The following is a 16,191-nucleotide window of genomic DNA, read 5'->3' on the forward strand; positions in this document are numbered from 1 at the left end:
TATTTGGATTATTTAATGACCGGCGTGCCAAGTAGCACATTTTGTGTCTACGGGCAAAACTTGTGCCGCATTACTGTACAGCTGCTGGCATTAATGAGGCACGACCAGAGAGCGAGACCAATGGGCCAATTGTCAAAGCAGTGTTAGGTTGGTTCGACTAGTCATATCGCGGTCTGCTTCTGCGGTAGAGGGGGGTCGGGCTAGTCATGCCCGTACAAAGTTCCAAATCGCCTCCATCCATCAACCTGTGGTTGGGTCAAGAAGCAGCTATTGAGCCGGAGCCAGCCACTATTCCAGCTGAGTTACCCATTTCGTCCAATCCGCGTCCTCCTTCAACCGCATGGCCGTCTCCGGCGCGGTCCACAGCATAATCTCGATTCCTCCGTGAATGGAGGGCAGAATAATGACAAAACCGTCCATGAAAGCCGGGAATGCCCACCTCAAGGCCTTGATGTCTCCAAGCTCCGGACCCCAGCGGGCCTCCTTGAGCATGTCTCCCAGCCGAGCCGGTGCCGTGACTAGCACGTCGTAGTTGAGTGGTGGCAGCAGCTTATTGGCAACGTTGCCACAGGTTTGCAGCGCGCCGGTCAAAGACCAAAGTTCGTCTGGAGTCCACCATTCGATGGAAGCGGCAACCTTCTTTGCAATTGCATAGAGGGATTCCACCCCGGGCGCTTCTAGCTCTTCAGCCGTTGCATTAGCCTTGGCCAAAGCAATGGCGTTACCAGGGTACTCGGGGGCCAGTGGCGGATCCACGCGCCTCCTCACATTGACCGAAGTTAGAAGCGAGCTCGAGGCGACCTGCTTCTCCGTGAGCCGCCGAGCCCTAGTGACTTGTTTCCAGATAAGCGCGGATAGTGTGGCATTGGCAGTGACGGACGATTCTTCCTTGGTCCGTGGCACGGTTGCATCTCGAAGGGCCTCTAGCTTCTCCTGGCTCATGGCCCAATGCGACACGCGGATGAGTTTGGCGATTCCGTCGTGGTCACCCGCAACGGCCTTCTGCAGGATCTTGGCCTGCATATGCTCGTATGATCGATCCGGGCCAGTTTGGTATGTGGGGAACTCGGACAGCGGGCGTTCCATCCTTGGGCCGAAGAGCTGAGATGCATCCAACGAATCGTGATGCAGCTGCTGCTTTTCGGTGACAACCAGGCCTTCAGATACCGCGGCCACATGCTTGGCCCAAACAGCCACAAAGGTACCCATGCCCTGGGCATCCATGACCACATGATGGCCGCCAAAGGTAAGGACCAGGCCGCCCTTGATCAACGTCGCCTGCAGCGTCATGACGGGACTTCTTGCAGAGTGGCCCAGAGGCTTCGGGGCGAACTGAGACGCCGGTAGGGCGGAGAATGGAAAATTGCGTTGGGCCAAGTCCTCATAGTCGACATCTGGCAACTCCTTGACGTGGAACCAGACTCCTGCATCCTCGCCGTATTCGAGTTGAATTGTGTCGTTGGCTGGATCTAACGGAATTATGTCCGCAGCAAGAATGGTCAGTTCGTCAATGGCCAGCGAGAGGGCCCTTTTCAGATTCTGTAAAATTATGGGCCGAAGCGAAGGCTCATCAATCTTAAAAATGACCATCATCGGGAGAATGACCCTGACCATGTATTGATCAAGCGGTGTGACTGAAATCCGGCCTGGCACGGGCGCCTTGCTTGGTCGAACCAACGTCGTTTCTGAAAAGGCAATTGAACCCATTGTTGCAAAATATGGGCGAGAGATTGTCGTGCGAATAGAGTCTGATTTGCTGTGCCCGAGATGCCATCTGAATCGCCGGGTCGGGGGTAATCTTATATTATCCGCGGCGCTCATGGGCTACGCATCGGCGGATCGTGTCAAGCGCGTCTCCAGATTTCTAGAGCCGGCCACTTTTACGGCCACTCTGACCAGGCCGATCCCTTTTCCTCTCAACCTGCATGCTGTCACATGGCGGCGAGATTGATTAAGCTAGGCCTGGTATTTAATGCCATCCGTCTTTTCTTTCCCTTTTTCTACCCTCTCCGCCCCGTCTCCTCTTCCCTGCCATGCAATCAAAACTGGGGCGGCCAAGGAGATTATTCCATATGAAGTCAGCTTATTTATTCCCGCTCGTTTGACACTACGCTTCGGCAATCGCATATATCCCTAGCCTCGAACCTGGGTTGTTAACCCTCTTTCTCGCTCTCTCCATAGTAGGAGTCTTTTGCTCTTTAGTCGAACCCCCTACACATCATGGCTTCGACTGACGGCATTGACTCTCGTTGGCTAGATGCCAACGGGGATGAGCCCATTGCCATCATTGGATCTGCCTGCCGGTTTTCAGGCACTGCTTCCAATGAGGATGGTCTCTGGCAGATGTTGTCAAGCGGGAGGACTAGCTGGGCTAGCAATGCCAGAAACCGATTCAAGATTGAGTCGTTCTGGCACCCCCAGGCTCATCTCCCCGGCTCGGTACGTCACGGATTACAGAGTCAGAGATATGAAGAGAATAAAGGAGATAAAGAAGAAATCCTCTTCCTTCCTCTTCTCCTCCTCCCCTGTCTCCTCTCCTTTCTCCTCTCTACAGCGTTGCTTTTCTTGTTACCATGGCGTTAAAGGCTAACTCGCTCTTTTCATAGACAAACGCTCGGGGCGTTCATCTGCTTCACCAGGATCCAGCTGTCTTTGACAATGACTTCTTTGGCATCAGTGGAGTTGAAGCCAAAGCCATAGACCCTCAGCAGAGACTCATGCTCGAGGTGGCCTACGAGACTTTTGAGAATGCCGGCATTCCCCTGGATCGACTCGAAGGATCAAATACAGGCGTTTTCTGTGCCGTGTCATACACAGATTACGATCAAATCCTTGGTCGCGATCCGGAGACGTCACCAATGTAAGTCTCGCTCAACTCTACCACAAAATGAAGACGACGAGGAGGAGGCGAAACTTGGTGATTCGATCTCTACGAATGCTCACCGCCGTGTTGCAGGTACCGCTTCACAGGGACCGGCCCGTCTCTCACATCCGCCCGTGTGTCCTATGCCTTTGACTTGCACGGACCTAGTAAATCCGTCGACACGGCCTGCTCTAGCGCCCTGGTGGCCGTACACGATGCCATCCAAGCTCTTCGAGCTGGCGATGCTGACCAAGTTCTGGTGGGGGGCTCTAATCTAATTCTGGACCCTGACAAGATGTCCATCATTTCGTCCATGCAGTAAGATTTAGGTGTCCCCCTTGTCGACTACCGTTGCTAAACAATTTCAAGGTTCCTCTCCCCTGACGGCCGATGTTATTCCTTCGACTCTCGCGCGAGCGGGTATGCCCGAGGTGAAGGTGTAGTTGCCATTCTCCTCAAACCCCTTAGCGCAGCTCTTCGGGATGGCGATACAATTCGATCCGTCATCCGTGGTAGTGCAGTTGTGTCCGATGGCAAAACCCCGGGCATCACAATGCCATCGCCAGTCAGTCAATATGCAACTATTCAACGCGCTTACAAGACAGCTGGACTTGATCCCAGGGAGACGGTTTACGTGGAAGCTCACGGTAATACCTCCTGATGAAAGCCTTTTTGTCTAGCTTCACTAACAGGAAACTTCTAGGAACTGGTACCAATGCCGGAGACAATTGCGAGGCAACTGCTTTTAATAAGGCATTTTGCTCGGACAGGTCTGACAAGCTTATTATCGGTAGCGTCAAGTCCAACTTGGGCCACACCGAATGTGTGTCAGGATTGGCGGGTTTAGTCAAAGTACTTCTGATGCTTGAGAAGGGAGGGATTGTTCCGACTCCTACCTTTGAGCATGCAAATCCTAGGTTGGAATTGGATTCACGAGGGCTAGAGGTGAGCGCAAGACATTCAGAAAAACTTCTCTGTGCAAATGAAAGAAAAAAGACAACATCGACTGACCGATAGTCTCTCTTCTCTTTAGGTTGCATCCAAGTTCCAAGAGTGGCCAGAAGGGCAGCTCCGCCGCGCATCCATAAATGGGTCTGGTTATGGGGGTACGAATACCCATGTCATTCTGGAAGCTTGGACAGAACCCGCCAAGACAGCAGAACCAACACCAATAGTTGAGACAAGGGTAACGCGTGGCGCAATTACTACCGAATCTCCAAACAAAGGCTCCAAAGTCTTTGTATGGAGCCACCAGCGGGAAGATGGCTTCGCCAAGCTGGCCAGTATGTGGAAGAGATTCATTTTGACGAGCAAGGCAAACCGTCAACAGTTGTCTCTGGATGATTTGGCTTTTACGCTGTCATCTCGGAGATCCCGATTCTCTCAGAGAGCTGCCTTTGTTGCATCCAACATTGACCAACTCCTAGAAGGGCTCAGAGAGATTGAGCTGGGATCAATCCGCCCTGTCAAAGCATTGACGGATGCGCGAACGTGTTTCATCTTCACCGGTAAGTCGCTGAAACTGTGCTGAATCCAACCATAAGTGGCATCGATCAACCCCTGCTGACAATTTTCTTCCTTCCTATATAGGCCAGGGAGCGCAGTGGGCGCGAATGGGCTTGGAGCTTCTCTCCTACCCAGTCTTTGCTGAGTCCATGCGGAAAGCCGAAAGAGAGCTCATCCGCATGGGTGCAACTTGGCGCTTAGTTGATGAATTGAGGAAAACCAAGGAGAATTCCCGTATCAATGACGCAGAGTTAGCGCAGCCATGCTGTACAGCTATCCAGGTCGCATTGGTGGATCTTCTTGCCTCATGGGGCGTGCATCCCGATCTGGTTTGCGGTCATTCGAGTGGAGAAATTGCAGCAGCATATGCTGCTGGAAGCTTAACCGCATCGGACGCTCTCAAGGTGGCCTATCACAGGGGCAAATCCGTATACTATCTCAAGCTAAAGAAGGGCATGAGGCAAGGTGGGATGCTTGCTGCAGGCCTATCAGAGACTGATGCGCAAAAGTATCTATCAAAGTACAGTGAGCAGACGGTCAATGTGGCATGCATCAACAGTCCTACCAGTGTGACACTGTCTGGTGATGCTGCAGCCATTGATGAGATCGCCTCCAAATTGGAAGAAGATGGTGTCTTCAACCGAAGATTGGCTGTCCCAGTAGCCTACCATTCTTCTCACATGGCTGCTATTGGAGAATTCTACCTTGCAGCGCTGGAGAAGCTTCAACCTCGCCAGTTCAAACCGAGTGTGCGAATGGTGTCTTCAGTCACTTGTGATGAGGTTGACGGCAGTGAGATGGACGGTGCATACTGGGTTTCTAACCTGCTTCGCCCCGTTCGCTTCTCGCCAGCTTTGTCCAAGGTTCTCAGTCTCCCTGTGAAGGGTAGTTCCTCGTCTGCGCTGCCACCCACTGTTATGGTTGAGCTCGGCCCTCACTCAGCTCTTCAGGGGCCTGCTACTCAAATAGCAAAAACCATTACGGGATTACCTTCAGTAAACTATTTCTCCTGTTTGAAGAGGAATCAGGACGCAGTTCAGAGCGCACTGTCGCTTGCTAGTGGCTTGTTCACTCACGGCCTTCCCATTGCACTCACAGGCGTCAACAACCCCTTGGGTGTCCACACAAAGGTTCTGACCAACTTGCCGTCATATAGCTGGAATCATAGCAAGGCGCACTGGAACGAATCCCGAAGAAGTCAGGCGTACCGTACGCGAAAGTTCCCCCGCCATGATCTTCTGGGATCTGCTGCAGCCGATAGTATCAGCGCTGAGCCGTCTTGGAGAATGTTTATCAGGCTTTCTGAAATGCCATGGATCAAAGGCCATCGCATTGATGGTCAGATTGTGTTCTCCGCAGCTGGTTTCCTGACCATGATTGTGGAGGCCTTGAAGCGCCAGGCCAATACTTTGCAACGCCCATGGAAGAACAGAGTAATAGAGTTTAAGCAAGTCGTCATCGATAGACCTCTTCTTATACAGGATGATGCATTTGGAGCCGAAGTCTTTACCCTTCTGCGTCCTTATTCGGTGACATCTCGTGATTCGAGCTTGAAGTGGCAAGAATTTCGAATCTACAGTGTCTCCCAGAACAATGAATCTACGGAGCACTGTCGAGGATTGATTACTCTATCAGAGAATATGGGAAGACTAAGAACCGGCTCATCTTCTACAGTCGTCTCATCTCGGGTGGGTGATGGCTCTGATGAGTGGACACAACTAGAGTCAAAGCAGCTTTACAAGCTTCTTAGTTCTTCAGGAAACGACTACTCTGGGTGCTTTGCAAACCTTGATTACATCTCAGCCCGTGCTTGGGAGTCTAACTGTGAGCTGACTATTCCGGATGTGAAAGCCACAATGCCCTCGGCCCACCAAGAGCCGCATCACATACATCCCACGACACTTGAAGGCTGCTTCTTGGCATGTCTCCCCGGCGTGAATTTCGCGAATAGCTTGGACGGTCCTCAGGTCGTCGCTGCTATTGATGAGCTTTGCATCTCTACAGACGTGGATCTCGTACCTGGACGAAAAGTTTCCATTACGGCTAGGACGAACCCCTATGGATTGAGGCAGCACTCTTCCGACATATTCGTTACTGAGTTTGACAGTGCAGACCGTGTCATACTTCGTGTTGGAGGGATCAAATTCTCGTCTCTGGGTAGCTATCAGCAAGCTACCAGCCAGGACGATGACCCCCTGTGTCATAAGGTCGAATGGCTCATGGATCCGTTTTCCTCTCCAAGAGAAGCTGTGGCCAAGTATTGCCAAAGAGATTTGGTTTATAGAAATCAGCACCTGCGGAGAACTTGTGATCCAGTTTCTCTTGGCATCATCCGAGATACTCTTGCTCAAATTTCAAACGAGGATAAGCCATCAATTACTCATCATTTGCGACGTTTCTACGGCTGGATGCAAGAGCAAGATATTTCAATCGCTCCGTTGACCAATTCCAATGACCAAGCGCTGAGTGCGGCAGGCCAAGTGTTGAACCAACTTGGACCCCATTTAGCTGACATTCTGCGAGGGAGCCAAGACACAATGTCTGTCTTCTCAGATACGGAGCTATTGCGTCGCCTTTACTCGGAAGACGATTGCTTCAATAGATGCCACATACAGCTCGCCGAATATCTCAAGTTGCTTCAATACAAGGTGCCGAATCTGCGTATTCTAGAAGTCGGTGGGGGAGATGGCGTCTTGACTTCTGCACTTCTTGAAACCCTCTACGGGGAAAAGCGTGACTATGCTACTACCCGAGGCACATACGTTTTCACAGATGTTTCCGATATTCATACTTCCAAAGCTCAAGAGACGATGAAGGTGTTTGAAGATGTGATGGAATTCAAGTGCCTTGATATTGAACAGTCCCCAGCGCAACAGGGGTTTGAGCTCAATTCTTTCGATATCATTGTCACATCAAATGCTTTACATATGACACGTAGCATTGAGCATACGCTTAACAACTTGAACAGCCTTCTCAAACCTGATGGTCAAATTGCCTTTATAGAGCTCACAGCGCCATCTCTGAGATGGGGTCTGCTCGGTGGGAGTCTTCCAAACTGGTGGGTAGGTGTAGAGGAAGGGCGTATAAGCTCTCCTCTTCTATCAACACCAGAATGGGACAAGGTGCTCGTAAAGAGCGGCTTTTCTGGCGTTTTAGTCGAAATGAGGGATTTTGAATCAGATGAAGAGCATGAAGCAAGTCTACTTATCTCGCACGCTGCCAATACCGGAGTGAAGGCGGGCGTTGGAAATATCTCCATCCTTACAGGACAGCAGAGTGATGCCTTGGCGGGTGAGCTACGCAGCGGACTGGTAGCGCGATATCCGGGAACTGTTGTGTCTATCGTTCCGCTTGCTGAAGCGACAGCCGCTCCTGGAACTTACATCTTTCTTCCAGATGTTGCCGAAGATTTCTTAGTGGGAGTATCTGAGAAGGATTGGGAAAACACAAGAAACCTCTTGATTGATGCCAAAGCCGTGCTATGGGTAACCAAGGGAGCTTCTCTGGTTGGCTCAGAAACTTCTGGTGCGCTCATCACAGGTCTGGCGCGCAGCCTGCGTGCATCACGGCCTGAACTCAGCCTTTTCACTCTAGATATTGACGCAGAGTCGGCGGAGGCTTCTGGGATTTTGCAGGTATACGAAAAGTACCTCGGTCCAAGTGCTTCTCCCTACTCGGCGTCAGAATGGGAGCTTGCTCTGTCCAACGGAAATATTGTGATACCACGTCTGCTGAAGAACAAGGAGGTCAACCTCCAGGTTCAAGATGCTACATCAAAGCATCATCCACGCGATGAGGTTTACACTGATGTTGGACGACCTTTGAGTCTCCGGATCAACTCTGTTGGAGTATTCGATTCCTTATACTGGGCGGATGATCAAGCCCATTCTCTACCTCCTAAGCCAACACAAGTCAAAGTTCGCGTGGAGACTTTTGCACTCAACTTTAAGGACATGCTGACCACTACTGGCCAACTTGAAGGCAATTCTGCTCTCCTCCTTGAGGGAAGTGGCACGATTATCGAATTTGGAGATGCTTCCCAGTCAAGCTTTTCTGTTGGAGATCGCGTCAGCTTCTTTGCCCCTGATGGGCTTGCTACTGTCAGCAATGTAGATGTCCGTCACACAGTCAAGGTTCCCGAAGATGTCAGCAGTGAAATTGCTGCTGCCGTTCCATTGGCTTACTCGACTGCCCTTTATGCTCTCCGAGACATTGGCAGGATCCAACGAGGTGAGAGTATCTTGGTTCACTCTGGAGCTGGGGCGGTCGGCCAGGCCGCAATTGCGCTTGCAAGAGCTTTTGGTGTTGAAGAGATATATATCACTGCTGGAAGCTCGGAAAGAGCAGAGTTCATCAGCAAGACGTTTGGCATTCCAGCTGAGCGTATATTATCCAGCCGAGATCTGGACCTCGGTCATCGTCTTCTTGAGTTGACTAATGGCCGAGGCGTCGACGTTGTTGTCGGTTCTCTTTCTGGAGACGCATTTTCAGAAAGTTGCAGTGCCATAGCTCCCTTTGGCCGAATCATTCAGCTGTGCGAAAGGGATGTGGCAAATGGTGGACGGGTTGATATGAAACATCTCCAGAGAAATGCCTCTCTTTCTGTCGTTAACATGGGATTCCTCGCTCGAGAAAGGCCGCTTGCGTTCAAGGAGGTGCTGGAAACTTGCTTCAGTATGCTCCAGAAGGGAACCCTGCCGTTACTCGGTCCAATCGCTACGTACAATGCTTCCAACGTTGCAGAACAGCTTCGAGTTATGCAGGCGGGTGGTCACATAGGCAAGACGGTGTTCCAGCTGGACTCCAGTCTGCCTTTGAAGGTAAGTTGTGTTTGCTTACATCGTTTCTTTGTATAGTCTCGTCACTAACCTGGTTCAAGATTCAACCACCAAAGCCCAAGCCTGCGGCTCTGCGCAATAACAGCTCTTACCTTGTTGTTGGCAGTGTTGGGAACTTGGACACAGCAATTGCCAAATACTTGGCAAAACTGGGAGCTCATCGACTCATTGCGTGTCAAGGATCTGGTATTGAGGCAGTATGTGATGAGGTGAAGAGACTCGGGACAGAAGTTGCCTTCATCCCCGGCAATACTTCCACTCACCCCCTTGCGGATCAACTTAGAGACGCAAGCGCGGGCGCGCCCATCAGAGGAATCATTCTTGGGGATTCCGAAATATTTGTAAGAGCTCCTTTTCATATCCGTGTTTGCTCCCTAGAGCGCATCAGCTGACAATTTGATTACTAGGATACGGATATCAAAGCCGTGACATACTCACAGTGGTCCACTACTGTTGAACCCACCGCTAAAGGCATCATCAGCCTTCAAGAAGCCTTTGGTCCAAACCTCGACTTCTATATTCTGCTGAATCGCACTTCCTCTGTTGTAGGTGGCCCTGAACAGAGTGTCACGGATGCAATTGGTGCGTTCCGGGATAGCTTCGCTCAATCTCAAGCCCGTCTGGGCTTCCCCGTCAAAGCTATAGACATTGGCACAATGCATAAAGATGGCCCTGCACGTGGTGACGAAGACATGCTGCCTTCTTCCGACGTCCGGCCACAGACGATTGAGGAAGTACTCGCAGTGATCAACTACGCCATGCAAAACCCCGTCGCAAAAGGACAAATCATTTGCGGTGCGAGGCAATTCGCTCCTGACCCTTCTTCCCCGGCCACACAGCGTCCAGATGCTCGATTCTCACACATCTGGTCCCGCACGGCGCCTCGCGCCTCCAAAGGCGGCAATGACGACGCCTTTGACGTGCAGGCCGCGCTTCGAAGCTCGTCCAGCGGCGACGCAGCCATAGAAGCTGTGTTTACGGGCTTGAAGCAGAAACTCGCTCGCCTGTTGGCGGTTGCTACGACGGAGATCCAGCCGGACCGCGCGGTGTCGACGTATGGCGTGGACTCGCTCGTCGCGGTGGAGCTGAGGAATTGGATCACGGGGCATTTGGGGGGACATGTGCAGATGTTGGAGTTGATGAGTTCTTTGTCGATTATGCAGCTGTCGGAAGTTATTGCCAAGAGGTCAAGATTGGTGCCGGCGAGCATGTTTGGAGGCGTGGAAAAGAGTTGAGAAGTTTAAAAAAAAAAAAATATTAAAAAAATAAAAGAAGGATATTATGTAGATGTTGGGTTATTTCTTTGGATTGAGGGATTTGGCTATGATGGGCTATGAGACACGACTGACGGTTCTTTTGTTTCTTCATGTACTCTTCTCTTTTCTTTCATATACACTTCCTATTTTCAAAATTACCGTTTCTTAGAACCACATATACGGATTTTTTTCGTACAAAGCTCAAAAATAAGCATTCAGCTCTTTTCTTACATTAAACGCCCCCAATCAATAATCTTACGATCCCCGTCTAATAATATCATTGATAATCATTCATGCCATTCCATCTCATGCCATCCCAAACAAATAACACCAAACCGTCTTTCGCCATCAGTATAGCCTATCTCTACTACTTTGTCTAGCTCTCTCCAGCTCCGGCGTCCTGGTCAATCTCGACGGGGTCCTACTCGGAAGCTCTTCGACAGTCGTATCCAGACGGACCTGGAACACTTTTCCGCGCCAGCTCACTGTTGTGCCGAGCAGGACGGCCCGAGTCCAGACGGGCAGGGCGAGCGCTTCTCTCCCGATCCAGGCTGGCAGCCATTCTAGGAATCGGCGTTTTGGCAGACCTAGGGGACTGGCCGATCCGAAGGCGAATTTCGGCGTGTTTTGGTCGGATTCGATGGTGCAGCCTGTGTGGAGGTGTTTGAACGTGTGCCAGTCCACTGTCATCCAGGCCAGAATAGCCATGAGCCAAATCCATCCAAAGGCTGCCCAAGTCTGCGGAATATCAAAGGTCTCATGGAACCAAGGCAACGTAGTTAGGCCAAAAGCAAAATACGCGCAGCACAGAAATGATTCAACACCAGGTTCTACCAGAGTAGCCGCCAACACGGTGAATTTTCTGGCGCGCAGCCAACGGACTCTCCGGGCGGCGTAGGCGGACACAGACATGCCTGCCATTGGCTGCAGCACCAAGTCGCCCCAAGCGATGCCGTGATTCAAGAAGCCGGGAATGTTGGAGCGCCAGAGAAGGTCCCCGATAAGATGGTCCTCGCAGATGTTGTGGGAGAAGTAGTCGACGCCGCGGGGACGCCCTTCGTTTGCTGGTAGGATGGGATTCCGGGCGGGATCGGTGACTTGGTCTAAGTGAGCTTTGCGGAACATGTTGCTTTTGCCTACGATGCAAGGGGCCACTCCGACGACGTTGATGGCGCCGTAGAATTTGACGTGAGAGGTGCCCATGAACATTTCGTCTAGACGGCCGCCGCCGTTCTTCCATAGCCGGTTCCATAGAGTCTCGTTACCGTGCTTAGATGTGTCTGCAGCTGATCCAAGGAACGCCTGACTCTCGGCAGAAGCATCCTTTTGATAATCGACGATATCGACAACAAGGGGCAGCTGGTGTACGAATTTGTACGGCTTTCGCGCGGGCATATCGGCCGGAACATAACCCATCAACGTATCTACCATCCGCCCCAAGACGCCGCTCGCGACCCAGACATTGCAGTCAATGATCCAAATAATCTCCCCCGGCGCCTCGCGGTATGCCCTGCTAATATTTCGTATCTTGGGATTCGGGCCCAACACGTTGACGCGACCTTCTGCGCCGTGCAGGACCGGGTCCTCGGCCTCGACCAGGATCTGCGCATCGTAGGCGGGAAAGTCCTTGATCAGCTGCTGCAGGACGGGATAGGCCGGGTCGGCGGTGCTTTCTATGCACAGGCGGACTGAAACCTTTTGGCGGCGGTAGTCCTGGCGAAATGTCGAGGCGATGCATTCGTATAGACAGGGCTCGAGGCCCTTGACCGGCCGGATGATAGTGACGCTGGGGGCATCATCTTCGAGGGTGGAGGATATCGGCGGGGGGTTTCGTTGGTTGAATTTGACGAATCTGGCAGCAGAGCAGAGACACACAAGTGATTAGCCCGAAGTGTTGTCGAGAAGAAAGTCGGGATTGAAGACTGGCTGGGAGAAGGGCTTACATGGAGGTGATGCCGACAATCTGGACAAAGACGACAACCACGGCCCAGACGAGGCAGATGGTGGCTATAGCCTCAACAAAGCTAGTCATTTCCACTGCCTAGGGTCGAGGCATAACCATTACTCCTTCACTTCGAGCGTAGAACAATCACCTGCGAAAGCGGCGGGAGAGGCAGGACATTATATAGGACAGGTGGTGGGTAGACAGCAAAGTATTAAGTAGGTGAGGGGAGAGCAAGCAAGCAAGCAACAGTCACGACGGACGGCTCGTCCGGGACTTGAGAATCAGATTGAGATTAAAGAGGCCTCTCGCTGTGAGGTCCAGACAAGGAAGAAGCCTGCGCGGGATAGCTGCGTATAATATGGAGGAAGTGTGTTCGTGTTGGCGACGACAGAAAAAAAGATCCATGGATGTCCCCAGACTTGGCGATGTTGGGTAAGCTTGACACGCTTGGACAAGCCCTGGACGGGTCGCTAACGTCGGCCCAAGTGGCTTAGGGGGGTGAAAGAATACGCCGGACAGATTTTGGTGTTTTTAGTATGGAGGTCAGTCACGGCGTTTTGTGTCCGTACACCCACGATTTGGGGTAGCGGGGAGTTGGGGAAAAACGCTCCAAAAGGAGAAGACTTGATGCTGAAGCTGGCGAGAACCAAGAATCACATGCGTATTCGTACATATCCAGTCCATTCTTGTTACTGTACCTTGCTTCCAACATGCACACACAGCCACATGTATGTATATGCAGAGTGCAGTACATCCAGGTTCCTTCAACTCAAGGGGCACGGCAAGTGGTGTGATTCTGGATGCTGATTTGCATCAATCCATCATCACCTGTCGGAAGGCCCGGGGCGTCACAGCAGCATTTGAAACTGCTCTAAACAATGTGATGGAACTGAGCCCGGCCTAAAATAGAAATCAACGAGCGCACCGGGTCAAAATCAAAACCACTCAGTGGAGGTTTATTAGGACAAGTTAGGACAGGTCCCATTGATGTGGATGACACCTCTCATGTGGGCATTTGAATCAAGATTGATGACATTGGGCCACGACCTTTAGGGCATCCTGCAGGGCTTTTGCGGTGCCTGAGTGCCCTGGAAACCCGCCCTGGGCCGCCGGTAGCCCGCCTGCAAGGTCGCCCGTCGCTGCATCCAGCCACTCAGGTCACGCATTCTTGACGCCTGGCGCCCCAGGCATCCGCTTCGGATCCAGTTTTGCGACTTTCTCCGACCAACCGCCGAAAATCCCCTGCAGTCAGAAAAATTTCCCTCTCTTTGATTTAAAAACCCACAAGCAGAGGGAAAAAAAGCAAACAAAAAAGAGCTTCCCTCTTGCGTCTCGACACTCTTTTCTTTTCGCAGTTCCCAGGCTGGTAGAGTGTCTCCATTACCTTTCTGGAACGGCCGTGGATGAGATCCTGTTGGACTCATTTAGCAAGAGAAGCGTCGTTATTTGCCGGGCCATGCCTTGAGACAGGTGAGTCGAAATACTTTTTCTTTTTTCTATCTTGATGCGCATCAAGGCGCTTCGCCAATTGTTTCAACTTGGGAGCTTTGCTTCAGCTTGAACGTACTCTTGCTCAAGTTGCTACTTCTGGCTCTGCCCGGGCGAAGGAGAGCTGATGCTCGTCGTCTTCATCCACGGGTTACACAGCAGAGTTTTCCCTCTCCCTTGCTGTTATGATGATCACCATTTGTGCAAAGAGCGACCATTCATTTGGAGACCTCTGTGATTGCCATTTGATTATAGACTACAACGGTATCTGATACAGTTTTGGGAAAATCCTTTCTCTCTCATCACCTTGTCTCGCTATACATATTTTGGAGCTTCAAAAACTGACTAAAGCTCCTGCAGGTCCAGGCCAAAATGAGCCCAGTCCGAGATGGCTGAGATGCAAGTTCATACTGAGCCCCCTTCCATAGGCAAGGCTTCACCTGCACCCCAAGCCCAACCCCAAGCCCAGGCCAACGGCAAGGCCCAGGCCAAATCGCAAGCTGCACAACAGCAACCGCGAGGTCCATCCATCCACCAGATATACGCGCTGCCTGCACCCATCCGAACCTTTCCCCTCCCAGCCTTCTACCCCAACAACCCTATCTCACTGGTCCATGTCGCCTACGCATGGTTGGGTCAGGTTTTCCGGCCGCCGCCCGTAGAGCCTGCCGTTGTCCACCATGGCGTCTGGTCTGAGACGACAATCTCTGTACACATCAAAGATGAAAAGTCTATGAGGGCCTTGTGGGAGCAAGGCTTCTATGGCAAGGGCAACCTCAGTCGAAGTGAGCCGAACTGGCTCAAGAGAGAGCAGGTTCAGCGAGGACTCCAGGAAGTTCACGTCAGCGAGATTTTCACGCAGCAGAGGCGAGATGAGCGAGCACAAGCCAAGTGGGAGCGTGCGCGACTTGAACAAGAAGCCATATTGAAGACGAAGCTTGAAGAGGAGCGGCTGGCTGAAGCTCGCCGTCTGGCAAAACAAGCGGTACAGGAGGCGCAAGAAGCCCAAGAGGCTCAAGAAGCTGAAGAAGCCCAGGAGGCCCTGGAGGCTGTCGTCTCAGACTTTCCCAAGCTCCCCCTTGCACCCGTTGGCCCGTTAGAGCTCCTCGCACTCCCAAACTCAGCGGTAGTCATCGTATCACGGCAGGAGCCCGTTCTGGCGCCTTTGCCGTTTCTTGCACCTGTCGGTCCCCTGCAGATTCTGGCACTGCCAAACTCGGCGGCCGACGTTGTCAAGTTTACGCAAGTAAAGGCAGATGCTGATGTGGCCCCCATCAATAACGCAAACGGATCATTGACTCAGTCTTCTTCCAACCACGGTTCGTCTACTGATGAGTCCGAGGAGCCCCGAACTCCCATCGCCACCGAGACCCCAGAGCTGTTTAGAGACGACCGATCTGTAATCTCATCGAGTGATGGCACGGGAAACAAGACGTTGCAACGCAGAAAGAGCGTGCGATTTTCTCCCACGGTGGAATCGGCAACGTACAAAGCCTCCGACCCCCCAAGCCCCAACCGCTCCCCGCCCGTGTTGTATTCCCAGCCATCCCAGGCCAACGGCAATGACAAGTCGATGAGCCAACCCCTGTCCCAACTGCCGTCAGCAAGCGTCCTCGTGTCAGATCCCATCATCAACAAGGAGCACCTCCAACTGATGCCAGAGGAGGCCTTTTTCCTCTCTTTTGGCCTTGGGGTTCTGGAAATCACGGATCCTGCGTCTGGCAGAGTGCTGTCGCGTCAAGACCTCTTTAATCTGTTCCGGCAATACTCTTATTTCCCTCCCCGAAACGGTCCAGACGAGCCCGACCTCGAGCCCGATGACGGATTCCTCGTCCATTATGCCGTGTACCATCATTTCCGATCTCTGGGGTGGGTCCCTCGAGCAGGCATCAAATTCGGAGTCGACTGGCTGCTGTACGCCAGGGGACCGGTGTTTGACCATGCCGAGTTTGGACTGATTGTGATCCCCTCGTACTCAGATGCTTGGTGGAAAAAGGAGGGCAAACAAGGCCCCCGGAAACCGTGGTCATGGCTGCATAGCGTTGTACGAGTCCTGTCCCACGTCACCAAGAGTTTGGTGCTGATCTACGTGGATGTGCCGCCTCCTCACAAGTTTGAAGAAGCGCTCAAGGACGGCATCACGGAGGCAATGAAGCTGTACAAGGTCAGAGAGGTCATGGTAAAGAGATGGTCGAGCAATCGAAACCGATGAATGGACTGTTGACGTCTATTTCAATTTCTACATTTTCCTTTGCAGTGTCTTTGTGTGTAACATTACGGCGATACTTGGGGAAT

The 16,191-nt window shown here is 52.0% G+C and overlaps 4 protein-coding genes across 4 annotated transcripts; 2 read left to right on the forward strand and 2 right to left on the reverse strand.

The window, feature by feature from the left end:
* Positions 1–128: 128 nt before the first annotated feature.
* M431DRAFT_505728 (hypothetical protein) lies at positions 129–1,908 on the reverse strand. The gene has a single exon (XM_024918678.1). It carries the CDS (start codon positions 1,705–1,707, stop codon positions 289–291), a length of 1,419 nt encoding a protein of 472 aa, XP_024777856.1. The 5' UTR covers positions 1,708–1,908; the 3' UTR covers positions 129–288.
* A 312-nt stretch (positions 1,909–2,220) lies between these two features.
* Positions 2,221–10,442, forward strand: M431DRAFT_79390 (hypothetical protein; the record flags this gene model as incomplete). The annotated part of the gene is made up of 9 exons (XM_024922806.1): positions 2,221–2,439; positions 2,607–2,860; positions 2,957–3,181; positions 3,233–3,510; positions 3,567–3,808; positions 3,897–4,371; positions 4,454–9,189; positions 9,249–9,548; positions 9,615–10,442. 9 exons carry the CDS (start codon positions 2,221–2,223, stop codon positions 10,440–10,442), a joined length of 7,557 nt encoding a protein of 2,518 aa, XP_024777857.1.
* A 369-nt stretch (positions 10,443–10,811) lies between these two features.
* Positions 10,812–12,495, reverse strand: M431DRAFT_78718 (glycosyltransferase family 21 protein; the record flags this gene model as incomplete). Its single annotated transcript, XM_024922736.1, has 2 exons — positions 10,812–12,315; positions 12,407–12,495. The coding sequence occupies 2 exons, from the start codon at positions 12,493–12,495 to the stop codon at positions 10,812–10,814; spliced, it is 1,593 nt and encodes a 530-aa protein (XP_024777858.1).
* A 1,789-nt stretch (positions 12,496–14,284) lies between these two features.
* M431DRAFT_78444 (hypothetical protein) lies at positions 14,285–16,108 on the forward strand (the record flags this gene model as incomplete). The annotated part of the gene is made up of 2 exons (XM_024922696.1): positions 14,285–14,881; positions 14,945–16,108. The coding sequence occupies 2 exons, from the start codon at positions 14,285–14,287 to the stop codon at positions 16,106–16,108; spliced, it is 1,761 nt and encodes a 586-aa protein (XP_024777859.1).
* Between the last annotated feature and the right edge of the window lie 83 nt (positions 16,109–16,191).

This window comes from Trichoderma harzianum, assembly GCF_003025095.1.
Source record: "Trichoderma harzianum CBS 226.95 unplaced genomic scaffold M431scaffold_3, whole genome shotgun sequence".
NCBI lineage: Eukaryota > Fungi > Ascomycota > Sordariomycetes > Hypocreales > Hypocreaceae > Trichoderma > Trichoderma harzianum.

Excerpts from the sequence above, each read along its gene's own strand:
- M431DRAFT_505728 (XM_024918678.1), bottom strand. The coding sequence starts at position 1,707 with ATGGGTTCAATTGCCTTTTCAGAAACGACGTTGGTTCGACCAAGCAAG.